Here is a 27,537-nt window from a genome sequence, read left to right as displayed (position 1 = left end):
TGTGGCAGAGCAAAAAAAAAGCTGTGCTAATTTTAGGCTCTGTCTGCTCTAAGATGATTTGGACATATAGACTCATAGACTTTAAGGTCAGACAGGACCATGATAATTCCTAACAGGTGCACCTCCAGTGACCCATTTAGTCTAGTATGCTGTCTCCAATGGTGGCCAGCAGTTTATGCTTCAGAAGAAGGTTCAGGGAATCCCTAAATGGACAATTATGGATGGAATAACTAGCCTGCAGCAGGGGAAATTTCTTCTTAGCAGTTGTCAGTTAGAGATTGGCTTATGGCTCACAGACTCACAGACTTTAGGGTCAGAAGGGACCAATATGATCATCTAGTCTGACCTCCTGCACAAGGCAGGCCACAGAACCCTACCCATCCACTTCTATAATAAACCCCTAACCTATGTCCGAGTTATTGAAGTCTTCAAATTGTGGTTTGAAGACCTCAGGCTCAGTTTGTGGTTTTGTTTATTTACTAGGTAATCTGCTTTGATCTGTTTGCTATCACTCATAATCATCTAAAATCTATCTTTTTCTAGTTAATAAACACATTTTGTGTTTTAATCCAAACCAGTGTGCATTTGACTAAGTCCTAAATTGTTTTGTTTTTCCAGTCTGTGTATATACCACTGTGGATATTTTTGAATCAGTGTTGCATCCTGAGAAGTGGTTATCATTGAACTGTCCCCAGCGAAGCCTAGGTCTTTGTTTCCTGTCTCTCAGCCAGTTTCTAGTTCATTACAGTTCTTCATCTCTCACCAATGACTACTTAATTTCCTTAATAATTCTTAAGGGTCGTATTCATAAGGAATTACTTGGTAAAGAGTAAATATATTTCATAGAAGAACACAGTACTTGGAATTCACACTGACTAACATTTCTTTTATAGGTTTCAAATATTCAAGCAAGAACAGTTTTACTTACATGGTGTCCTCCAACTGGCCTTTTAAGTGCGGATAGACACAATAATGGCTTGCCTTACACTTGTACTTACGAGGTTGCCTTATCAGACAAAGGGAGGGATGGGAAGTACAAGATAATTTACAGGTAATTATGTACTTTTTTCATGTGTTGTTCAACGTTTATATTTTAGTTAAAAATGAACTATCCTGGTTCTTCAGGTCCTGCCCTTGTGTCCTACCAATTTCACAAAAAATATATTTTGGCCTAGTTTTGGTAATTCTAGCCGCACCTGAAAAAGCTTCCTGCAAATTGATTGAGAGCATTTGTGTGTGGGAGGAGCCACCCCCCAGCAAACCTGGCACATGTTGTCACTTTCTGCCTCGTCCCTCTCTAAAGAATAGAGCTACATTTCCTGTCCCTCAAGTTATCAAAACTCTCTCACATGTACTTTCCTGATGTGACAGCCACCTGCCAGAGCAAAAACCAAGAGCTGCTACAGCGTGAGTTTAACAGCCATGTCTCTGTAGCTGGGGATTGTAACAGCTCATATCCTCTGCAGATCAGCACACAGGGGGGACCTGTAATATACACTCACCAGTGGATTACATAGGCTCCCCAACAAAATCATCCTCTGTGCACTTTAAAAAGTGCTGAGATGCCAGATTGGCTATTATGAAGTAATTGTCCTCCACAAATTTCACTAAAGGGGATCCAGGTAGCATAATAATTACCTTTTGTGGCCAAGTTCATCTCCATTCTCAGGATGTCCTGTAACTTAACACACAGCTCTAACCATTCAATATCTAAAGTTCAATTCTGTACCACTGGTTTTGCCATTGACTTGAATGGGCACAGGCTGTGGTTATTAGTAATGGAGATGATGTACTTCCCTGCCGAGCCCAAATATAGCATATAATATTGGACAGGACCTCAAAATGAGGGCCTCAAGTGAAGCATTAATGCAAGATGCTGAAGTTCAAGCCATGTTAGAATCTTTTGATATAATATTCACCAACCCAGTCTGATGATTCAGCATTTCTGAAGTAGGTACTTTGCAATAATAAAAGTAAAACATCATGGAACTGGGGTATGATTGAGTCACATTTTCAGCATATCTCAGGAAGCGTTGAAAGGCGTACTAAGTTAAATTGACATAGGTTTGTATGGATAAAGACTGTGTAGAAATAAATCCATATGATAGGGTTACTTTATAAATGGAAAACATAACTACTTCTCTTTCCTTTAATATGGAAACTTGTAAAGATTTCCAGTCTGTTGACAAGTTGGTCCTACATTATTTACTTTTATTTTCCTACCCTGGAAATCATTTATTTTTTTCAATGAGTCATTTGTAGGAGCCCCTAGATGTCAGAAATTCAATAGCTGTACTAACTGAGGTACTGTTTTTCATGATATATGGATGATTTCTTTCTGCAGTGGAGAAGAATTAGAATATAACCTGAAAGACCTTAGGCCAGCAACAGATTATCATGTCAGGTGAGTTGTTATGAATCTGAAAATCTCTTAAATATAATCTGTTCAATTATATCAAAAAATAAATGGAGCCTTTTGACTGCTGCATGATATAGCTCAAGAATTTCGCAGTACTTTCTCAACAGCCCTTAAGTATTCAGTTGTAGCTTTCCATCTCTCAGGCAGTAAATTATGAGAGAGATTTTCAAACAATGCATTGTCTATCATAGTGTTGTCATCACTAAAGTGAAAGAAAAGATGTATAGCTGTATCAACTGGCTAGAGAGTATATAACAGGCTTTAAAGGGTCTATGTATGTAAGTGTATCTCAGGCTTGCCAAAATGTTTCCATAAAGCGATTGCCATCTGTCCAGCATGTCATCCTGTTTGTTTGTTAGAAAAATAAAACCAAAGTGTTCCTATTTTTTTTTTATAAGTAGTACTGGCTCCCCAGTAGGTTACATCCATTACCTATCCTACTCTTTATTAATTTTACTAGTCTCTAAAAAGAAATTGATTTGACCATTTTTCCAGCATCTGGATATTTTAGGTCAGCTCTGTGATTATGAGCTGCCTAGATTTTAACTTTACACTGAAAATCAAATGACAAGTACATTCTAATAATGCAGATACTGGCTATGCAAAACTTGCCTGTGAAAAAGAAAAGTTTGTGCTAAAGTTCTGTTTGAGTATGGGGAAATTATGAGCACAAAAATATTGGTGCACAAAATTGCACTGAAATTGCATTTAAGAATTTAAGCTGAGACCCCATGACAAATGCAAACTCTGTTGAAGGTGTCTAGTCATATTGCCAGATCAGTTTTTTTGCAGAACTAGGATCATCTGTAATGGAAGATTCTATATGCAGAATGATGGAAGGATATACTCTTCAGACATGATCAGTTATCAGTATTCAAACTATAAGGATAATGTCAGAATTAATCTGTATATTTTATAAAGCTGACTTGATACTTTAAAAGTTTTACTGCGTGTTTATATACCTCTTTAAAACAGACAAATTAACACCCAACAGAAGCCATTCATTTCTAGATCCCATTTCTCCATAAATTATAGAGCTACATGTTGGTTGCACAGTTATTTTTCATAGTTAACGTGTTTCAGTTTCACACACTGATATTTTGACACCAAGTTTTATTATCCGTGTTTTTATGGCTTTCTTTAAGACTTTACTAATGAACCCAGGCCTCAAATTCACATCCTGTTCATTTATGTTCAATATCCTGAACAAAATTTCCTTTCACTCCTTCTGTCTATTGTTTCCTTCTGTTTTCTAGACAAGGGCAAAGTCTGCACCCTTTTTCCCATCAGTGCTGCTACACTGTGTAATGGCATAGCCTAATAAACAGAAGATTGCTTCTGAATTTAAAATATCAAACATATGTCAATCGGCTGGTGTTAGAACTTTTTAAAAACAAATACATCACTGAATTCCAGGAATATCTTATAATTATTTTTCAAATGGAAGAGCAAGAGGGTAAATAACTCCTTCCAAATCTATGGAAGAAGCATGCTTTTGGGTCCCAAACAAGTATCCCAGCCATAGTAACTAGCAGAGAATTGTGATAGTTCTCAGGGTATCCAGGACTGTGAGTCACTTTGCTACCGTGTCTCTAGCGAGAGGGAGTCTTTGCCCATGGTGACTGGGTCCCAGCCCTGCCTTTGCCTTGCAAGTTAACAAGAGGTGCACCCCAATTCTCAAGTCCCTTTGAAGCATTCCCCTGTGATATTCAGTCCCTGACACTGGCTACGCGCAGAAATCTCAGATCCTTGCTCCCAAAGGAGCAGAGTACTCTAGCTTATCGGTTTTACTTTAAATCTTTGCTCCTGTAGTACACAGAGCACTTGTAATGAAACCAAAGGAGATCTATTTAAGATAGAATAGAGTGTTAACTAGAAACAAGGGAGAGTGGTGGAAACAAATGGTTACAATAAAAAACAAAAACATAAAATGCAAACCTTTCTACACTTTATTAATAGTTACTTTTCATATCTAATACATAACTTAGGATCCAGTTTTTCATGAGAACATCCCTGCTCCCCAAGATGTCTACTCAGTAAAAGGATGCAGAGGGTGTCTCTCATATATCAGTTTCTTGTCTTTATTCACAGACAGGACAAATCTGTGTTTATTGTAAAGTTCCTTTTTTTTTTTGCTCTCCAGGTGATTTTGATTATTTGCAGTTGTCTTTGATGTTTTGCCATGCTTGAAAGGAACATCACCAAGACATAATGGCCCCTGGTGACTAACTTTTACTCCAAGTCCATAAAGCATACTTTCAATATAATTACATCATTCCTTAAATATTTCCCATACTTACATCTCTCAATGATTATGAATCTTGACAAGTTACACACTTTCTGTAGATACCTGACGTACTGCTCTTTATTGATAAATATCCTGGAAGGCATGTATTTAGTGTAGTGTTTGTCAGATCTGAGGTGACAGGATCCTTTGCGAAGGAGCCAGTGTGTCACAGTAATAGAAAGCAAAAAGTTATAGCTGCTGCAGGCTGTTAAACATAATTTCTAAAGCAAGCTTCACCTAGTGTAGTAGTAATAAGGATAATAGAGTAGTAGTGAGATACTGTGCAATTTTTCACAGCATTAGGAGTGTTTACACCAGTGTCCGGGCCAATTTTCAGGTAATTTCAGTGCAGATAATTTCCGTTCTGCCTACCTAAATTTCCCCTGCAAGTTTGTCAAATCACAAATCAGAGGTGAACAGTTTGCAGTGACTGTGTTTGAGGAAGAGTACAGGACTGTGAGATGTGAAAGGCAGGCCCCAAAGTGACAGCACAGTAAATAGTAGGAGAAGGAAACTAACATTACAAAACCAAATAATGTGTTTTCTTCTATGTGTTTTTCTTGGTGAGATTGAGGTTGTGTATTAAAGCACTGCAAGCAGTAAATGTCAGCTGATCAGGAATATTTTTTTAGCTGGAAAATGCTGATTTGTTAAAACCAAAATTTTGTGAGGAAACTCTTTCAAATCCAATATGAGGGGTGGAGGTGGAGTTGGAGGTGTGGAGAGGGAGATGGATTGACACCAGAATAGCCAATAGCCCAATGGTGAGGGTACTCATCGGGGATGTGGGAGTTTCTACTCTGAGTCAGGCACTTGAACCTGAGTCTCTCACATCTCAGGTGAATGCGCTAATCCTTTCCCTCCCACCTCACCCCAGGGATACTGGCTATTCTGATGTGGGGTCTCACTCTTTTTTAATCAGAAATTTGGAAGCGTCTCCATTTTATTCTGATGAAAACAAATGTAAAAACCTTAAAAATTTTTACAAAACAGAATTCTTGTTTTCGGGCCAGCCCTAGTAAATGTGTATAGTCCATAAATAAATGTGCATGACCAGCACTTAATATGGAGATCATCCTAGGTCTCAGTGACCTTGGCCAGATTTCCAAGGCTTTACGTTTTCCCACACTGTTCTTGAAAAAAATTTCTGATGTATTAGGCACAAAAAAACTGCAGGCTCTTACATAGCTTCACTATAAACCTACTGTGACGAACTGGGAAAGTTCTTAATGTTTTCTCTGAGTACTGTATTGGTGCCTCAGTGTCCCCATGGCAGTTCTTAAGTATCTGGCAGAGCAAAGGGCCAGTGCACCTAAATGCCTGACACTCTGTCTCCTAGCAACGGATGGCCTGGGCCCCTCCTCTGCAAAGGTGCTAGCTGAAGGTGTTGGAGACAAAGGGATCAGGTGACCTCCTGGCCCGGGAAAGGGGCTGAGGAGAGAGGAGGGGCTGGGAGGGGTTGTTAGTCTGGAGCTGGCTGGGGTCAAGGGTGGAGGGCAGACCTGGGGGTCTGGCTCACTGCCCCCCAGAATGGACCCAGCCGAGGGGTCCGGTTCGCTGTATCTACAAGCTCTGTTTTAGACCCTGTTCCTGTCATCGAATAAACCTCTGTTTTACTGGCTGGCTGAGAGTCACGTCTGACTGCAAAGTGGGGGTGCAGAACCCGGTGGCTTCCCCAGGACCCCGCTGGGGTGGACTCGCTGTGGGAAGCGCACGGAGGGGCAGAGGATGCTGAATGCTCCAAGGAGAGACCCAGGAGGTGAAGCTGTGTGAGCTTCTTGCCCTGAACAAGTCTGCTCCAAGAGAGAGGAGGCTCCCCAAAGTCCTGCCTGGCTTGGTGGGGAGCAGTTCCAGAGCATCGCCCGGTGACTCCGTGACACCTACATCTTACTTTTCTTCAAGAAATGTGTTTTATTGCAGCTATTTCAAATGCAACTGCCCTCCTCTTTTGATGAGATTCCATATATACATCATATAGTACTTATGGGTGATAGGGAAGACTGGACTTTTTAAGGCACTTGTGTCTTTTTTAAGGTGCATTCTGCCTTACAATTTCAGAAACACAGGTCACTTGAAATTTAGAGTCACTTCCCTAACACCAGTGTAAGGGTTCAGATAAGTTTTCCTCATGACTTTCTCTGATCTTGCAAATCTAACATTAGACACTATGGAGGCAGTAGCCTTTCAGGCATGAAATCACCAAGGAGTAAGGACTGGTCTACACTGGGAATTTACATCACCATAGCTACATCTGTCAGGACCATGAAAAATCCACATTGCTGAGAGATGTAGCTATGCCTACCTAACCTCTGGTATAGACAGCTCTAGTCGATGGAAGAATTCTTCCATTGACCTAGCTTCCGTCTCTCAGGGAGTTGGATTATCTACACCTATAAGAGAAGCCCTCCTGTCAGCATGGGTAGCGTCTACACTGAAGCACTGTTATAGCAGTTCGAGTGAGCGAAGATGTGTCCTGAGTGTCAATATGCAAAGAACAACTTCTAACTAGGAGAAACCACAGTGCAGGTCTTGCTGTCTTGGCTAAAAAGAGGCTCCTTTTGGACTCACTTAGTTTGAATTTCTGCCTGCAGCTCATGTTGATGTTGGTTTGACTCTTGATTGCAGGGATGCATAGGAAACAAACACGCAATGAATCAAGCCACCTGGTGGGGACTCAATTAATTACATTTGTTCTGACTCATTGGAAGATACCAGAGGCAGCTATACAGAGCATTTCTCATGAATGCAAGTAGCTCTTGTTTGTGTCCCCCAGAGGCTGAATTACTCTTATCTACCCAAAACAAATTTGGTAATTGCCTATTTATAAACTCCACATTCAAATACATAGTGGCTAAAGCCAACCCAGAAGTCACTGTCTGGACTCAGTTTGAACAATTTCTGATCAGAAAGCTGTGCAACTGACTAATTTGCTGTGCTGTACAGAAGATCTACATGGGAAAATAAGTCTTAAGTTTAAATAAAAATTTTGACAAGTCTTCAACCTGTTGAGTGCTGAGGCAGGTATGCAAACCTGCTGTAGCATTTGGTTCCACAAAATAGCCCTTCATTTCAGTCTGCAAGGGATTTTCTAAGAACCAGCCCCTTCAGGTTGGTTGGGAGGTTTTTGTTTTCAATAACTGCATGCTTCCAAAGGACTCTCCCACCTTATGTATCCATCCTGCAACCTCTAGTGAGTGTCTTCAGCTGAGGCCTGGTGACAGTCTCCTGGGACTTTGGAAAGTGTAAGCTAAAAGTGCCACATCTTCTGTTTTTGGAGTTCTAAGTAGATCCTAGTTTTATTGAGGTATGTCCCAATCCCATCTGTTTGTGGGCACACACGTATACACGCTGTCTGCAGAAACTAGGAAGCCCCTCAAGCTCAGCACTAAACCTGTGAGGAAAGTAATGCTCAACAGTCTAGCAAAATAGCTAGGGAGCCTTTAGAGGACTCCTAGATACCCACAGTAAGAAAGAAAAGGTTTAGTCTCACTTTTATGGAATGTCAGGTTACACTCTGGTACTTTTAGAAGACCCTTGTGATTGTGGTGGGCAGGTGGATCCACAAAGGCAAAAGATGAAGTGAGCAGGCACCTGTGACACCCTCGAAGTCCAGGAGAAATGGGAGAGTTACTAGCGCACAGTTCACTTTTTTCTACCTGACGAAGGGAAAACAAGTTGGGAGTGAGGGGGGTCCTCTGGGTTGGTGTTGAAAAGGAAACGATGCCAGCTGTGGTTAGAGGAATGTCTGGGCTAATGATCATGGAAGTGTAGGACTGGAATGGACCTCAATAGGTCACTTAGTCCGGTCCCTTGCACTGAAGGCAGAACTAAGTAATTACTAGACTATTCCTGACAGGTTTGTCTAACCTGTTCTTAAAAACCTCCAATGATGGAGACTTCATACCCTCACTAGACACTTGTTCCAGTGCTTAACTATCCTGACAGGAAGTTTGTTCCTAATGTCCAACCTAACTCTCCCTTGCAGCAATTTAAGGTCAGGCTTCTTGTCCTATCCTCAGAGGTTAAAAAGAACAATTTTTCACTCTTTGTAATAACTTTTTATGTACTTGAAATCTGTTATCATGTCCCCGTCAGTTTTCTCTTCAGACTAAACAAACCCAATTTTTTCAATCTTTCCTCATAGGTCATGTTTTCTAGACCTTTGATCATTTTTTTTACTCTCCTTTCGAATCTCTTTGAAAGATTGGTATCTTTCCTAAAATGTGGTGTCCACAACTGGACACAGTGCCCCAGCTCAGGCCTTATCATGAACTAGAGTGGAAAAATTACTTCTTGTGTCTTGCTTATAACGCTCCTGCTAATACATCCCAGAATGATGTTTGCTTTTTTTGCAACCGTGTTACACTGTTGACTCATATTTAGTTTGTGATCCACTATAACCCCCAGATCTCTTTGTGCAACACTCCTTACTGGGCAATCATGTACCATTTTGTATGTGTGCAACTTATTGTTTGTTCCTAAGTGGGGTACTTTCCATTTGTCCTTATTCAATTTCATCCTATTTACCTCAGGCCATTTCTCCAGTTTGTTCGGATCATTTTTAATTTTAATCCTATCCTCCAAAGCACTTCAACCCTTCCCAGATTGGGATCACCCACAAACTTTATAAGTGTACTCTCTATGCCATTAACTAAATCATGGATGAAGATATTGACCAGAACCAGACCCAGAACTGATCCCTGCAGGACCCCACTCATTATGCCTTTCCAGCCAGTTTTGCACCCACCTTATAGTAGCAGCATCTTGGTTGTATTTCCTTAGTTTGTTTGAGAGAAGGTCTTGTGAGACAGTATCAAAAGCCTTACTAAAGTCAAGATTTACCATATCTACCACTCCTCTCCCCACCTAACCCCCTCCCCCCCCAATCCACCAGGCTTATTTCTCTGTCAAAGGAAACTATTAGGTTGGTTTGACACAATTTGTTCTTAACAAATCCACGTTGAGTGTTACTTATTGCCTTATTATCTTCTAGGTGTTTGCAAATTGGTTGCTTGATTATTTGCTCCATTATTTTTCTGAGTACTGAAGTTAAGCTGATGTTCAGTTGTAGCTTGTTTGAAGGAAACGTATTTGACCACTTCTTCCTCCTGAGTACACAAAACACAGCAAATCTTGAACCCAGTCTCAATGCATATTAGTCCAGGTTTTACAAACTCAACTGACAACCAGCTATATGAAGCAAACTGCACGTTCATATGGATACTCCACTTAAATTAACACAGCTGAATGAGAGTTGAATGCTAGTTCAGCAGCGAATGGGTTAATAAAGTTCACCCCATGTTTCTGACCCTTCTCTTGCTATATCCTCAAGAAGACTCTAGCATAGTGGGCCAAACATTTGAAGTAGTCAAGAAAAATGGTGGCAGAAACTTCCACCAGTGGAAGGAAATGATTAGTTTGTGGAAGTATTTAGACTAGCACTATAATACGTACCTTCTGATGTGAATTATTTTGAAGATTCATACCGAATAACATATACAAGGGAGAGCTGGGATGTGAAAAATCATGAGCATTTGGCAGTATGAATGTTTTGCTAGTAAAATGCTGTGGTTGAGAAAATGAAAAGCTATTTTTTTAATTGTCAGCAAATTCATAAATTCATACATGTTCATTTTCAGGGTCTATGCAGTGTACAATTCAGTAAAGGGATCCTGTTCAGAGCCAATTAGCTTCACCACTCACAGCTGTGCTCCAGAATGTCCTTTTCCACCCAAATCCTCACACAGGACCAAAAGTTCACTAACCTTACAATGGAAGGTGAGTAACATAAAGTATCTGAAACCTAGAAAAACAAAGTGAAATACAGTTACCTGTAATCAGTGTAACCATTTTAAATTATTTAGTGCTGTGATACTATTGGTTTCCATTGAGGGAATTATGATGTGTTTTAAAATATTTCATTGTGTTGTTTGAGATATCCTAAAATAATAATAAAAAATTACATTTATTGGGGAACTGCATGTATTAGAGGCTTGGAAAAAAGGTTTGAAACCTTTTGCCAGTTGTAAATCCAAACTTTGTTGACTAATGATGGAATTTTGTTACCATATGATGACTGTTTGATGACCTATAATTAGGGCTGGCAGAATTAAATTTTTCTTTTTCTTTTTTTATAATTTTGGTGGACATTATCAATGTTTATTTTTAAGCATTTTTTATTTTTATTGATTTAAGTGTTCACAATTGAACAAAATTGGGGAAGGGGCAGAGAGAACCAGACAATAATTATTTAATGACAGTACATGTTGAGATGCAAAAAGTAAAAACTATATAATTGTTAAAGTACAAATTGTCAACATCACGTCAAAATATACAACGTAAATATCCTTAAATCAAAGCCCAATAAGTTCTCAAGTAGCGTTTTTCTTACTTTGCTCATCTGTATATTTTGATTGTTTTCCATGGAAATATTTTTGTCTGTTTGTGTGTGTAGAGTGAAATCGGCATGTGCCAACATTTTGCAATAAAAATCTAATCCTTCCAAGCCTACACATAATTTTGCCAATATCAGTTCACTTCCTGGTAGACAGGTGGCACTATTGAGCGCTCTGTTGCTATTCTCAATGATTAAATAGAATGTGGCGTCTGGACAGCTCTCAAACCCCGAGATCTGGTCCCTCCAGGTGAGGCATAATGGCCAGATAATATGACCACTTGCATTGGTGTTGCCCATGCTGCAGGTTTGTATTTTGGTTTTTTAAAGACGACATATTTGCAGTCTCTCAATGCAGTACCTTTCACAAACACTAAAATGACTGACTTTTAAAAATATATTAAATTACTTTCATCCTCTTCTTATTACATACTAAAATGTTTGCCAAGCTGTGTGCAAAACAAGAGCTCTGATTTCATTTTAAAATGTAGCCATTTGGCTGGAGAAAGGAAATGTGTTTGTAAACTTCTTTCTAAGATCTCATTTTTTGTTTGTTTTTGTTTATAGGCACCCATTGACAATGGTTCAAAAATCACCAGCTACCTGTTAGAGTGGGATGAGGTAAGTGATAACTAGTTACAGAAATATTAAAAAATGAAATGACTTATTCAGTAACATTCTGATTTGATGGATATGCTGGGTAAAGAAAAAGAATTAAACTCTGGAGAACCAAACCATAGGAGAATGAATTCCTGATGGCATTCGACAGAGAGGAAAGATGGAGAAGTTGGTTTTCCATACATGTTCTTACGTTCTTGGTTTCGCACCTTATACATTCATTTTTTGGGGATCAGGTGTTTGGTGCAATGAGTTTATTAATTTATTTACAATGCAGTAGTATCTAGGAGCCCCCGTCACAGACCAGGACCCCCCTCTGCTAGGCGATGTTCAGACACACAACAAAAATACAGCCCCTGCCCCAAAGAGCTTAGGATCTGATCCTGCAGTCCTTTCTCATAGAAAATTCCTATTGACTTCAAATTAATAGTGTCATTTATATAGTGAACACACTATTGGTCTCTTTACAGAGACGATAAAAAAAGATGAGGTCTGTGTCCCAAATAACTTACATTTTAAGTAGACAATATAGCCATGGGGCGGCAGGGAGTGAAAAAGCAGGTGATGGAACAGAATTCTTGAGCATGCCTCTTGTTTTCTTCCATTATGCCGTAATATTTTGGCACCACTTTTCCGAGGGCAGGTCTAGGGAATATAATCTTCCTGGAAGAAGTGTGTATTGAAAGGAGACTTTACGGACGTGAGGACAGAATCATAGTGGGATCACAGAGGGGCTTCCAGGGTTGGGGCCAGCATGAAATCAGGTGCCAAAAGCAGGAATGGGGGGTCTGGGTTTAGTTATGCTATGTGAAACACATCTACCTGCCTTATATAAGGCTATTATTTTGTGAGCAGTCTTCAACTGCTGTGCTACTGACATATTTCCAGATCATTATACTACATCTGACAGCACACACTGTGCAAACATTCATTCTGTGCAGTATCACAGCAAGTGTCCCTGCATGAAGAGAAACCCACTGAAGTAAAGAAATTAAACAATAGCTGCAGAATTGCTCGCTGCCCACAGTGCACAATGTAAGGAAAGGTTAGTGACCATTTTAAAAAAGGCAAGCTGGAGAAGAGTTCGATGGGGGGAAAAATCCTTCCATTTATTATTCTCATCTATTACTTGTTCAGCATCATACACAAATTCATGCACCATGATCCAGGGAAGGCAAAGCAGAAAATGAAACTGAGAATAAAGCAGAAAACGAGTCAGGAGAACCAAAAAGATCTGGGCCAGGATAATCAGAGACATAAGTCCTGCAAGACATCATACCTTCTGCAACCAGATCCAAATACTGCCGTCCTTTCTCATGCAAAACGCCTCTTAATTTCAATGGGAGCATATCACCAAACCAGGGCGAGGTGCGAAAATATGGGATATTTCTAAAATGCTAAAAGAGAATGAAAGAGAATGGAAACTGATAGCATACCAATAATAGAATGTGAATACCTGGTTAGGGTGTAAATTTCTATCATCTGCCCTAGAGCCTGAACCAGAGCCCACAGAGGACAATGGAAACATTCTCACTGTTACAGAGCTCTTAAATAATAACATAGAAAGGGTTTTAACCAAGAATAATAATAATACTTTGCATCTGAATAGCATTTTTATCTTTTAAAGAGATGTAGTACTAGTACTCTTCTGCAGAAGTGTAAGTTAAGGTACAGAGTCTCAAGTAATTTGCCCTGGGCAACACAGTGTTTCAGCTAAGTCCTGGCTCCTAGACCTTTGGTCTAGTTCAGAGGTCGGCAGCCTTTCAGAAGTGGTGTGCCGAGTCTTCATTTATTCACTCTAATTTAAGGTTTTGCGTACCAGTAATACAGTTTAACATTTTTAGAAGGTCTATTTCTATAGTCTATAATATATAACTAAACTATTGTTGTATGTAAAGGAAATAAGGTTTTTAAAATGTTTAAGAAGCTTCATTTAAAATTAAATTAAAATGCAGAGCCCCCCAGACTGGTGGCCAGGACCCGGGCAGTGTGAGTGCCACTGAAAATCAGCTCACGTGCCGCCTTCGGCACACATGCCATAGGTTGCCTACCCCTGGTCTAGCTGCTAGATTACATTTCTTCCCTAGTAATAACATTGCAGTTGGATCCATGAATGGATCCTCAGCCAGTGAAGATGAGAGAGAATAATGGACACAATATGGCATGCCTCATAATGATTTGACATGACTCTGAGTGGATTAAAATATAGAGCTACTGAAAATGGGGATCAAACAAGATGGCTGTTGCAATACTCTGTCAGATAGCAATGCATACACAGAAGTATTTTGGTAGAAAAAATAATATTGGCAGACAGAAGTGGACTGCTGTATTGATGTGTGACCTGAAAATAGATTATGATCCAAAGTACAGGAGGTGATATGCAAGAGGACAGTTGTCTCTGCAGGAACTTGTTTTTCCATCTGAAAAAAATGTATTCTGGAAGGCAAGGCATTGATTCCTTCGTTTGACATTTCACTGATGTCTCTGTATACTTGTGTTCATATTTCACTATACGAGTTATGGCATCCAAGTACGTAGCAGAGTGCGCACTCAGTTTTCTATACCCTCTCATGTAGTTATGCCAAATCCGTGTAGGGGAAAACACAGACTTTCTGTTACAATGCTGTACTGTATCTCAGTGAAATCAAGACACAAATAGGGGAAGAGGAGAACACTTGCCAGGAAACAGCAAAGGCTTAGCCAGATCTCAGCTAGAGCAATATTCATTAGCTACAGGGTACAGAATAAAATATAAACACAGGAAAATCAGTGATGAGAAGGAAATTAAATTGTGTCTGTAAGCAGAAGGAACTGTGCATGAATGGAAAATGAGAAATCTGCCATTCTCAGGGTGGCTTTCTAATTGTATTTATTTGATAATCTGCCTTCAAAAAATTACGCCCCTTCATAATGAGGGATGGTGTGAGAGTTCCCTGTGAAAAGCCCTCTGAACATGGGAACTGCAATACAGATTATCAGACTTACTCCTGGAAGAGTAAAGCCTCATGCTACAGAAACAAAATCGGCATTGTGAGAATCAGAGAGCAATAAAACTGATCAAGGGAAGGCACAGGGCCAAAAGTCATGCAAACTGGCACATTCCCTCTGGAAAAAGCATGGGACTGCCACAGAACCACCTCTGAACAAAGCATGCAATTTATTCACACTAATGATGGGTTTTTTTTAGCAGCCTATTATCACTTCATAGCAGCAAACAGTAACAGGTGCTATCACTCTGTGGTATGTTTCAAACCTTGGGGTGTGTTTAATGTTAAACTCTGTCTGAAGCAAAACCTTATTGTTTTACAGGCTGTCTTCAGTTAGATTGTGAGCATTTAAAGTGCTTCCAAGAATGCAGATAGCACCATTTTCAAATTTAAAAATAAACTTGCTGCAGGGAGGATATAACACTGGCCAGTCAGGGAACTAGGCAGTACCCTAAAATGCAGCAAGAGGACTGCACTTTAAATCCATTGATGGCCACAGTCACTGAGACTTCCAGGCTTGTGTTTATTTAAAGATTTCAGCTGGTCTCATTAGCACTTCATCAGGACATAGCACACGAACAGTGCATTCTACCCGACTACAGAATTGCCCTTGTGTGGGGTGTACATACCACATTCCCAATGCTCTCCAGAAGTGGCTCAAGTAGCTATCCAAAGAACATTCAGTCAGATTGTCTTGTCTTCCAAAAAGAGCAGATCATTACCTCTACTGTGCATTATCATTTTATTTTCTTAGTAGGGTAGAGAATAAATGTGGCAGTTACTATCCAGAAGGCCCAATTATGCAGCCTAATGCTTCACATACGTGAGCGATTTGGGACTAGGATCCAGCTTGGGTTCCGAATAGTTTTTATCTGTACCAGGCACATGACAGTGGTACCTGAGAGCCTGTGTAAGAGGTATAGGGTCAATATTCTCTTCTTAAGCTGTTTCTTCTCAAGGGATACAGGTTTTATTAGACAAAGAGACCTGAACTGACATAGAGGGGTGTGTTTTTTATTATCTGGTTTCCTACATCATCTTGTGAGGATTTCCAAAATCCTCACTAACCCTTTGGGATCACCAGTTTTAGATCACAGCACAAATAAGCTGGCATTTGTTACTTTAGTGGAATTGCAGATATTGTTTTCTTGCTAAAAAGGTGGTCAGACTTACTGAGTTGTGCCCTCAGATAGTTGAAGTCAAGGGATGTTGCATCCTATTCATATAGCAGGAGCGTTATTACTTTCGTCAATATTTCTATATGCCAGTTTTATCCTGCTTTCTTCTTTCCCCCAAATGAGGGATTTGAAGGATTTTGTCAGCTGCAGGGTCTGCTACCAATATGATGATAAGAAACTAAAGACTAAGAACATCAACATAACAACACTGCAATCCATATTAGGAATTATGTTTTTCTTTTTTCCTATTTGGATTAGGCTGGCTTTAATGTTTGTTGGTTTGCTTGTTCATTTAGTAGAATTTGAAAATTGTAAAGAATGACTAAGATTAGAGTGGCACCTTTATTTTCTTTTTCCTACTGAGCTCCTAGAACCATAAAGTTTCAGAATTTGACTAGTAAAAATGGTTTCCATAAAATAACAGAAGGTTTAATAGTGACTGGTTTTTAACAATAAAATCTGTTCATCTTACGAAGTACTGCTCCAACTCAGTGCCTACTGCTATATACTCATGCCTGCTTAAGAGATCCTCCCCTTCGAGAGGATCAGAACTGGGCCCCCTTTTCAACTCTTTTGGAATTCAGATGGGATTCCAGAGAACTTCTGAACTCTAGCGGGGCTCCCTGTAATATGGGGTCAGCTATAGTAAGGATGGCAATGAACTAGCCATTCGTGAAAACTCCTCCCTGTGGCTCAGATTTTCCCTTATCGAACAGACACTGACTAAACCAGGGGTGGGCAAACTACAGCCCATCAGCCATTTTAATCCGGCCATCAAGCTCCCGCTGTGGAGCGGGGTCGAGGCCTGCTCCGCGCAGCTCCCAGAAGTAGTGGTATGTCCCCCCTCTGACTCCGACATGTAGGGACAGCCAGGGTGCTCCAGTGCACATGCTGCTTCCACCCCAAGCGCCGGCTCCACAGCTCCCATTGGCTGGGAACCATGCCAAGGGAGCTGCATGGGAGGCGCCTGCAGATGGGGCAGCATGCAGCAGAGCTGCCTGGCCACGCCTCCACATAGGAGTTGGAGTGGGGACATGCCGCTGCTTCCAAGAGCCACTTGAGATAAATGTTGCCCAGAGCCTGCACCCCTCCCCTGCACCCCTGCCCCAGTCCTGATTCCCCCTCCCACCCTGCAAACCCGTCGGTCAAGGCCAGAATACTGTGACGGGTTTGATCACAGAAATCCCCTTGGGAGCTGCCAACTGATGTGCCAAGACTACTACTGCCCCGGTTTTCCTGCCCTGGCAGCTTAGGACTTCAGTGCCCTGCCTGCTGCAAACCCAGACCCAGGTCAGAATCACGTTCCCTAACAGCTGTAGGCTGTGTTCTTATCTTTAACACTCAGATGCCCAACTCCCAATGGGGTCTAAACCCAAATAAATCAAATTTACCCTGTGTAACACTTATACAGAGTAAACGTATATGTATCAGAAAGGTAGCTGTCTTAGTCTGGATCTATAAAAGCAGCGAAGAGTCCTGTGGCTCCTTATAGACTAACAAGTGTAGACTATAAGTCTGTTAGTCTATAAGGTGCCACAGGACTCTTCGCTGTTTTTACTAATAGATATGCACAGCTGCTCCCCCCACCTCGGTTAATTATAAGTAATTAACTCTGCGTTAATTAATGAGTAAAAAGTGATTTAATTAAATACAGAAAGTAGGATTTAAGTGATTCCAAGTAGTAACAGATAGAACAAAGTGAATTACCAAGTAAAATGACATAAAACACACAAATCTAAGTCCAACAACTGAATGCAGATTAGAACCTAACCAATCAGCTTCCTTTTACAGACAAGTCTCCTTCTAGTCTGGGTCCAGCAGTCACTCACACCCCCTATGGTTATTGTCATTTGTTCCAGTTTCTTTCAGATATCCTTGGGGTGGAGAGGCTCTCTCTATAGCCAGCTGAAAACCAATGGAGGGCTCTCCCACGGGCTTAAATAGACTTTCTTTTGTGGGTAGAGACCCCCTCCTCTCACCTATTCAAAGTCCAACTCCAAGATGGAGTTCTGGAGTCGCCTGGGCAAGTCACATATCCATGCATGACTCACAGTTTTTACAGGCAGAAGTCATTGCCCACATGGTATCTTGTATGTCTCCAGGAAGACTTCTTATGTGGATTGGAGCATTCCAAGATGCATTGTTCCCCAAGTGCTTCTTGATTGGGCACTTAATCTTGTAAATTCCTTTCTAAAGAAGCTGACCAAATGCTTCATAAAGCTTACTTAGGGCTTGGCTACACTTGAGAGTTACAGCGCTAGTGGTGGCTTTACAGCGCTGTAACTTACTCCCCATCCACACTGGCAAGGCACATACAGCGCTGTATCTGTCTGGCTACAGCGCTGGTTGTACTCCACATGGACGAGAGGAATAAAGAGAACAGCTCTGGTGCTGCAGCGCTGGAGTGCCAGTGTAAACAGTGATTAATCTTACTATACTGTAACTGACTTCCAGAATTTTCCCACAATGCTTTTAAGTGAAGATAACACTCTTTGTTTTGTTGTGATGTCTCTGTTTGTTTCGTTGTGAACTCGGGACTCCCAGAGCTGCTTATCTAAAAAACAAACACAACTGCTGTTTGCTCGAGCAGAGGCAGGCAGGGAATGTCCACAGCTAGTGTTTGCTTGAGGAGACAAACAGCGGGCTTGGCTACCCTGGAGAGTTGTAGCGCTGGTGGTGGGTTTACAGCGCTGCAACTTAGTGACTGTCCACACCTGCAAGGCACGTCCAGCGCTGCAACTCCCTGGCTGCAGCGCTGGCTGTACACCTGGTCTGCTTGGGGTGTAACGATTGCAGCACTGGTGATGCAGCGCTGCTCCGCAGGTGTGGCCACGAAAAGCGCTGTTATTGGCCTCCAGGGTATTAGGAGGTATCCCAGAATGCCTGCTCACAACAAACCGGAAGAATGGATGAACTCCGAGCTCCCCCGAGCTGCTTATCTAAAAAACAAACACAGCTCTTGTTTGCTCGATCGAGCGGAGGCAGTCAGGGGAATTGCTTTGGAAGGTTCACAGCTGTTTGCTTGAAGAGAGAAGTCACACGGCAGAGGGGGAGGGGGGAATCCGTGTTGAGCAGCTGCTTATGTGGTCTGAAGGCTATTTAGGAGTGCATAATTTGCATTTAGTGAATAAGAGGGGTGGGAGAGGGTTCGAAACTTTTAAATTGATTGCAGGTTGGTGATGTGTATGTTTCAGTCCTTAGAACTTGCAAGGCAGGGAGCTGACAGATCAAAAAATCCACTCTGTCTCTCTCTCTCCCTCACGTTCCCCCTCACCCCCCTCTTTTGAAAAGCGCGTTGCAGCCACTTGAACGCTGGGATAGCTGCCCACAATGCACCACTCCCAACAGCGCTGCAAATGCTGCAAATGTGGCCACACTGCAGCCCTGGTAGCTGTCAGTGTGGCCACACTGCAGCGCTTTCCCTACACAGCTGTACGAAGACAGCTGTAACTCCCAGCGCTGTACAACTGTAAGTGTAGCCATACCCAGCAGGGCTGCAGGGGTGGGGAAAGGGAGTCCCTGGAGCAACTGCTTATCTGGACTGAAGGCTATTTGCATTTAAGAGTGAATGAGAGAGGGGTGGGGGAAGTGGTCGGAATTTGCAAGGCAGGGAGCTGACACAGTGTTGGCTCCAAAAATCCGCTCTCTCTCTCCCCCCCATGCTCCCTGTCACATTCCACCCCACCCCCTTCTTTTGAAAAGCACCTTGCAGCCACTTAAACGCTAGGATAGCTGCCCATAATGCACCACTCCCAACACCGCTGCACATGCTGCAAATGTGGCCACGCTGTAGCACTGGTAGCTGTCAGTGTGGCCACACTGCAGCGCTTTCCCTACACAACTGTACGAAGACAGCTGTAACTCGCAGCGCTGTACAGCTGTAAGTGTAGCCAAACCCTTAGAAATCAAGCAAGTATAGAGCTAAAATTCATAACTTCAAGTACAAAAATTATATATGTGTACAAATAGGATGAATAGATTCAGTAAACCGTAACCTTTGCAGAGATATGTTACTCCAGTTATGTCATATTCCCATAAAGCATTATGGGATACATCATCACAAGTACCTTCCTGCACCCCAAACCCCTCACCCCAGGTCCTGCACCCCCAGCCAGAGCTCTCCACCATACCCCAACCCCCTGCCCCAGCCCTGATCCCCCTTCCACCCTCCTAACCCCTTGTTCCCAGCCTGGAGCAGCCTCTTACACCCCAAACCCCTCATCCCCAGCCCCACCCCAGAGCCTGCAACCCCAGCTGGAGCCCTCACCCAACACCCCCCCCCCACGTACCCCAATGCCCCAGCCTGGAATCCCCTCCCACACCCTGAACTCCTCATTTCTGGCCCCACCCCAGAGCCTGCACCCCCAGCCAGAGCCCTCACCCCCTCTTGCACCCCAACCCCAATTTTGTAAGCATTCATGACCCGCCATACAATTTCCATACCCAAATGTGGCCCTTGGGCCAAAAAGTTTGCCCACCCTTGGACTAAACCTATGGTAAACGATGATTGGGCTGAGATTAATAATATAAAAGACAAAGGCGTTCCTGCCTGTTTATTTCAAACAAACAAACAAACAAGCCCTTTCCAATATATATGGACACAAACTTTTAATTTCCTTCTGGAATCCACTCAGCTGGTTGCAGTTACTCTCTATTATAATTAATTTACAACTTCTACCAGACTGGTGGAGCTGCATTGATCCAGTTTCGTGGAGCAGGCTCTGACTCTCACTGCAGCAAATACTTAGCATTGGAAAGATCAGGAGCGGAATTGAGCATCCTGGAATTTAGGACTGGAGAAAGAAGCAGTAGTGAACATGTCATGGGCTGCTGTCCATGTCATTCCTCCCTCTGTGCTATGTGTTTGAGGAAATGATGAGGTGTGTTGAAAGCAATCTATGAAACTTTATAAGATTAAAACTTGGAAGCTGAATATTTGAAGGATAAGAGGGGGGTTCTGGGAAGATTGTACAACTCCTGGGCAGCAGCCTGTGCCTGCTTCTCTGTTCTTCTCCAAAATTATGCCAGCATTAAAGCTTTCATAAATCTCCAAAAAGGGACTATTTCCAGGCTATTAATGCCAGGATCATTAGAAATATCAGCCAGCCTCTCCAGTTAGTGCCAATAGAATCTGAAATACCAGCCAGTCTAAGTAATTGGTGTCATGGTATAATTCCCCAAATCTGAACCTTAGAGTCCAAAATATGGGGTACCAGCATGAATTTCTCTAAGCTTAATTACCAGCTTAGATCTGTTAAGCTGCCACCACCCAAAAATATATAGTGTTTTGGGGCACTCTGGTCCCCCCAAAAACCTTTCCTGGGGACCCCAAGACCCAAATTCCTTGAGTCTCACAACAAAGGGGAATAAACCATTTCCCTTCCCCCTCCTATCTTCCCCCCCCCCACACCCAGAAGCAATACAGATTCAAACTCCGTGAATCTAAAACAAAGGGATTCCACCCTTCTCCTTCCCTGTTAAGTATAGACTCAATTCCCTTGAGCCTTAACAAGGGAAAAAATCAGACAGTTCTTAAAAGCAAAACTTTTAATAAAAGAGAGAAAAAAAGTAAAAGGTTATCTCTGCAATTTAGATGGTAAAAAGTTACAGGGTCTGTCAGCTTATAGAAACTAGAAAGAAGCCTCCCCCCCCAGCAAAATACAATTTAAAATACTTCCAGCAAACTACACATTTGCAAATACAGAAACAATCAAAAGACTATAACCGCCTTTCTTACTAAAAATACTCACTCTTCTGAATATATAAGAGACTGTAGCAGGGAGATTGGCAAGAAAACTGGTTGCATGTCTAGTCCCTTCCAGGACCCAGAGAGAACAAAGCCAAAACCAAGAACCACAAACAAAGGCTTCCCTCCACCGAGATTTGAAAGTATCTTGTCTCCTGATTGGTCCTCTGGTCAGGTGTTGCAGGTCACTGTTAACCCTTTACAGGTGAAAGAGACATTAACCCTTTGCTATCTGTTTATGACAATTGGAAATACCAATAAATGCAGACTAGGTCAGCATAATGTGCAATACCAGCTCTGCCAGCAAATCTATACATGAACAGATTTATATTATTATAAAGTTGAACATTGTCGTCTACAGTATGCTGAGGGGTTTTGAGGGCATGGAAGTTGGGGAACAGATTGCAGAATTGCAAAGATTTGACCAAACTTTATGAAAATTATAGTTGCATGATATAATATGCTGGAATTCTTTGGAGATGACCCTTGGCTCCTAATTCAGAAATTAGCATTTATACTGCTGTGTCAGAACCTCCCATGACTGCTTCATTTTCAGCTAGGACTCCCGTTATTGTATGCCTTACTCAATCCACTCATCATTTGCTCACTCCAATCCGCAAGAGGTTTTTTTGGTGAGGGGAGCAAAAGGTAGAATTTTCATTCAGGTCTGCATTTGTCTGCCAGATAAATAGTTAATAATCAAAGAAAAATGATCAAATATAGTGGAGGATCAAACAAAAAAAGAGGAACAAAAACCACTGCTGCAAATGCATCAAACGTAATAGAATCAGGACAGTTTTTAAAGGGTTATAGACAAAAATCATCATTAAAAGCATCTGAGTCTGAAGAAGAGTGTTTCTTAAAAAGAAGAAAGACCTTCTCTTAATAACCCTGCAGTTTCTAACTTGCACTTTTTTAATACAGTGGGTGTGGTGCAAAGATTTTGTAATAACCTGCATATTGAGACATGCTGCCCCTGAACTGCAAAGCGTCACCTACCATTCTTTCTCCAAGATTTTTTCTATCCAATAGCTGTGTTTGTCAAAGGATTTAATATGTCATAAACTACTTCTAGCTTATAAGTATCTTTTAAATAAGCATCAGTTTAGATAAGAGTCACGAATCCTAAAGTGTTTTTCCCTTAATTTAGCTGAGCTATGTAGCAGAATTACAACCAGGGCAGCTGGAAAACATCTAAATAGATTGTGCACTAAACTGAGTACTTGAGCAAATGGAGAATGGTACCGTATAGATAAAAGTAAGATAGGGCAGTTTGTCAATGTGTTGAACATCCCTTATGTGACTCCAAGTTCTGTGCATCACAGGAGGTCTGCATGATGGTTCTGAGCTTTTGGACACAAACTTTCTAGATGTGCTACACTCTCCTTGGGGCGTTCTCAGGAACTTGAAGTTCAGAGTTGTGACATAGGCTCTTTCATGTGCTTCCATAGCAGTGACAAAATGGAGCCTGATTCTCCAATGCACTGCACTGTATATACTCCTTCACATGTGTGACGGATGAGTGCAAAGTGAAACCAGTTCAGAATAGAAGCGTTTGATTGCCACATTGTGCAGGATCAAGGCGTGGAGAATTGGGTCCACTATCTTTCCTATGGAAATGCAGTCACCTAGATTTGACACTAAAACATATGAAAGATTCTCCTGGAATCATCTTCTGTGATTATGCCAGTTTGAGGTCTGCTAACATCTTTCTGGGAATAAGTTGGTTGCATTTAATGTATTGTACAAGGTTAATGTGTGCAGCCATTTCATATCTTTCGGGTGACTACAGTACGTTAATGATCCTTGCAGGATCAGTGCCAATTACAGTAAGATAATTTGGTCCAATAGTTACAGAAGTATTATCAGTTTGTAGAATCCTTGGAAAGGACACTCCGATGCTAACAAAATTACAGGTCCCACTGCCTCCAGGGAAAGATCCTGGCCCTTCTTCCACAACTGCAGAGGCCTCTAGACATAGGGTATGTCTACACTAGAAAGTTTCCACACCACAAGTTAGACCACTTTTATTAAAATGCTGGAATTAAACCATGGTTGCGTGTCCGCATTGTGCTGCTTGTGATGCTGGAGCACATCCACATTAGCAAAGACAGCAGTGCATTGTGGTAGCTATCCCACTGTGCAAGTGGCTGCAGGGTGCTTTGGGAAGGGTTTGCAATGCCTCATGGTACAGGCACAGCATCACATGATGCAGGTTTCCCAATCCCATTGTTCCATGGGCATCCTACTACATTGCCAGCTGCTTTTCAACTGAAGGGGGAGGGAGGGAGTGTATGTGTGTTTATAGTGGGGTAAGAGAGACAGTGTCTTTCTAGGGGACAGAGAGTGTTTCAGCATGTGGTTTTATAAATTCAGACACCATCAGGAAGCAACCAGTCCTGGGGGAGCGGGAAACCCTGACATCAGCCCCCGTCTCTCTTCTTGGGCTCTCTGCACAGCAGTCTCTCTCTCACACACACGCACACCCTCTGTGTTCAACAGCACAAGCATTCCACATTAATGGTTTGCTTTGTGTCCCAGAGTAGATCAGCACAGCTCACAAAGGCTGTCAGAAAAGGTGCTTTGAAAGGGGAGGGTGCATGTTTCTGGGGCAGCCAAGTTCAAAATAAGCAGTTCCTTGAGGCATTATGGGACAGCTGTGAAGGCCAGTTACAGTGCAGAAAGCAATCAAGTGTCTACGCTGGAGCCTCTGAGCCTTATGACTCTCGTTGAGGTGGTTTTTTTGCAGTGTTGCAGCTGAGGAGTTTCTGCGCACAAAGTGGCTTGGCAGTGTGTAGTTTGAGTGCAAAAAGCTGCTTTACTACGCAGAAGCTTGACAGCGTAGACAAATTCATAATTAATCTGATGGAATTCCATAGTGTAGGGGAGGGAAGCACAATTTGGGGAACTCTGTGTATGACTCAACAGTGTACCAGAGACTTGACATCCCTGTTTTGGTGGAGCTTAACACCCTGCATCGGCTACACTCCAATGATTGACAAAAAGAACAGGAGTACTTGTGGCACCTTAGAGACTAATGCATTTATTTGAGCCTAAGCTTTCATAAATAGCCCACCTTAATCATTAGAGTTGGTATGGCAACACCCATTTTTTCATGTTCTCCGTATATATCTTCCTACTGTATTTTCCACTGCATGCATCTGATGAAGTGGGCTTTAGCCCACAAAAGCTTATGCTCAGATAAATTTGTTAGTCGCTGAGGTGCCACAAGTACTCCTTGTTCTTTTTGCTGCTACAGACTAACATGGCTGCTACTCTGAAACCTGACTCCAATGACTGAATCTTGGGCCAGGGAAGGAATAGGGGAAGGGCTAATGAACCTGCAGCTAGAGACAGCAGCCATTCGCACTTCTACTGCTTTGGCTTGCTGGGGGAGGATTTCATGAGAAGCCTTTGCACCAAACTCATCTATTCAGGCTTGGTACCTGGGGAAGAAATTTCTTTTCCAGGCCTTTCCATCTCTTGTGCTTTTTTCTCTATGTTGCAGTCTAAAGGAAAAGAGTGAAATTCTCCCCTGTGCAGAGGGGTCAGCACAGGATTTATTCACCACTTAGGTGTCATTGAAACCCTCAAACTAGGATTAAGTGGTGCATAGTGGTGCAACCTGCATGGCACTTGGAGGGGGGGGAGCACAGGTTGTAGGAAGGAAGGGTTTTGAGGAAGCACCGAGAGGTCAGTCTGTTTGCAGGTGGCTTGCATGCTTGGTGCAGTTGCAGCATCTCTATAAATAGTTCTTTTTAATAAAAAGCCAGTTTAGCTTTAGAAACATGGCAGCCTCTCATGCTGTTACCCAGCATTCAGTACATGAAACACACAGGTCTTGTATTGGCCCTCTGCACAGTGTGAATTTTACCCAGATAGAAGACAAAGTTAAAAAGGCCCAGAGAAGGATGACAAAAATAACTAGCTATATAGTGGGACTTTCACATTTGAAGAGATTGCAGAGACTAGGATTACGTTTGCTTGTGGATCAATTTTAGGGTAATAGCGTGACTGTTCCCAGGGCCGCCCAGAGGGGGCAAGTGGGGCAGTTTTCCCCGGGACCCCACAGGGGCCCCCACGAGAGTTTTTCGAGGGCCCTGGAACAGGGTCCTTCACTCGCTCCAGGGGCCCCGGAAAACTCTCGCAGGGCTCGGGCCCCCGGAACTGCTTCTGCTCCAGGTCTTTGGCAGCAATTTGGCGGTCGGGGGTCCTTCCGCCCTGGGACTCGCTGCCGAAGTGCCCCGAAGACCCACAGCAGGGGAGTCCTTCTGCTCTGGGACCCGCCACCAAATTGCTGGATTCAGGAGGTCCCCCGCCGCCGAAGACCCCAGGCCCCCTGAATCCTCTGGTGGCCCTGACTATTCCTTCCCTGGAAGAGGGGACTGTGTTCTGCTCTCATGTCCTGTTGCTTCAAAACATTATTCTCAATGAATTTTACATTAATATTTCATAGACTGAAGAGCTAAAAGCCCTCTCAAAGCTACTGCACTACAGACCAATCACATTACTTGAGATTAAGCAGTCCCTTTTTCAGGTCCACTTTAAATTCAGAACCTAAATGATTTTCAAGAAGATTGTTACCAGATGTGCAAACAAAGCTTCTTACAATAGGAAAGTCAAGGATATTGAGGAAATATATTTGTGTGAAGGTGAGCTCAATTCTTTCACTGAATGAAATATTTAAGAGTGGGATTGGATTGGGAGTTATTTATTAAAAAGGGGATGGGGGAGGGAAGGGCTTCTGGAAACCATAGACTCAATTCTTAGTTGCACTGACTTTACCCTTGATGCAGCTGAGGGAAAATGCATGGGGGAAAGGTGTCTCTTATGCCCCATTGCTGTTCCTCCAAGCTTGGGTAAGTCGGGGCCTGAAATGACTCCCAGCAATACTTAAAGCAGCTTCAAACAGGGGCAGCTCCAGGCCCCAGCATGCCAAGCGTGTGCTTGGGGTGGCATGCTGCAGGGGGCGCTCTGCCAGTCGCCGGGAGGGCAGCAGGCTGCTCCGTGGACCTCCCGCAGATGTGCCTGCGGAGGGTCTGCTGGTCCCGCGGCTCCGGTGGACCTCCCGCAGGCATCCCTGCGGAGGGTCCGCTGGTCCTGTGGCTCTGGTGGAGCATCTGCAGGCACGTCTGCGGGAGATCCACCGGAGCCGCGGGACCAGCAACCGGCAGAGCGCCCCCCGCGGTGTACCGCCGTGCTTGGGGCATCGAAATGGCTAGAGCAGCCCCTGACTTCAAAGGTGCTCTTAATTATGCCTCCAGAAGCTGAGTATGCTGTCTGCCCTGCGTCACCTCTCCTATCCCTAATAATCACCTTTCCTATCCGTGACATGCCACTTATTCTAAAGGGAGCTGGCTATATCAACTTTGGACCACCCAAATATTCCCTCTGTGATGGGAGAAGCCTTAGCTGCACCTTTAGAGCAGCAGTAAAGAATGTTTTGTGCTGCTGAGCCAATGGTTGGACCCCTGCTGTTCTCTGTAGAATATTGCTGGTATGTTGCACCTTCCTGACCATGATGAGTGAGAGCCCCTTTGTGGGAGGGGAAAATTAGGAACTGGAATGGGGATTAAAATTGTAGTTCAGGTCAGAAGATTGCACCTACAACAGGGGTCAGCAGCCTTTCAGAAGTGCTGTGCTAAATCTACATTTATTCAGTCTAATTTAAGATTTCGCGTGCCAATAATACATTTTAACCTTTTTAAAAGGTCTCTCTCTGTAAGTCTATAATATATAACTAAACTATTGTTGTATGTGAAGTAAATAAAGCTTTTAAAATGTTTAAGAAGCTTCATTTAAAATTAAATTAAAATGCAGAGCCCCCCAGACCGGTGGCCAGGACCTGGGCAGTGTGAGTGCCACTGAAAATCAGCTTGCGTGCCATAGGTTGCCTACCCCTGATCTA

The 27,537-nt window shown here is 42.6% G+C and overlaps 1 protein-coding gene across 2 annotated transcripts in view; it reads left to right on the top strand.

Annotated features, from left to right (window-relative positions):
* The window catches only part of FNDC3B (fibronectin type III domain containing 3B), a 408,921-nt gene that overhangs the window by 271,777 nt on the left and 109,607 nt on the right, over nt 1–27,537 (top strand). For both annotated transcript variants that reach the window (XM_030575639.1, XM_030575641.1), the window contains 4 exons: nt 894–1,051; nt 2,345–2,404; nt 10,346–10,484; nt 11,668–11,721. In XM_030575639.1, coding sequence (XP_030431499.1) covers nt 894–1,051; nt 2,345–2,404; nt 10,346–10,484; nt 11,668–11,721 — 411 coding nt within the window. The remainder of the gene's footprint in view (nt 1–893; nt 1,052–2,344; nt 2,405–10,345; nt 10,485–11,667; nt 11,722–27,537) is intronic.

The sequence above is a fragment of the Gopherus evgoodei genome, chromosome 9, assembly GCF_007399415.2.
Source record: "Gopherus evgoodei ecotype Sinaloan lineage chromosome 9, rGopEvg1_v1.p, whole genome shotgun sequence".
Taxonomy (NCBI): Eukaryota; Metazoa; Chordata; order Testudines; family Testudinidae; genus Gopherus; species Gopherus evgoodei.
The sequence above is the reverse complement of the archived record's forward strand: the minus strand, read 5'-3'. Positions and strand labels throughout refer to the sequence as shown.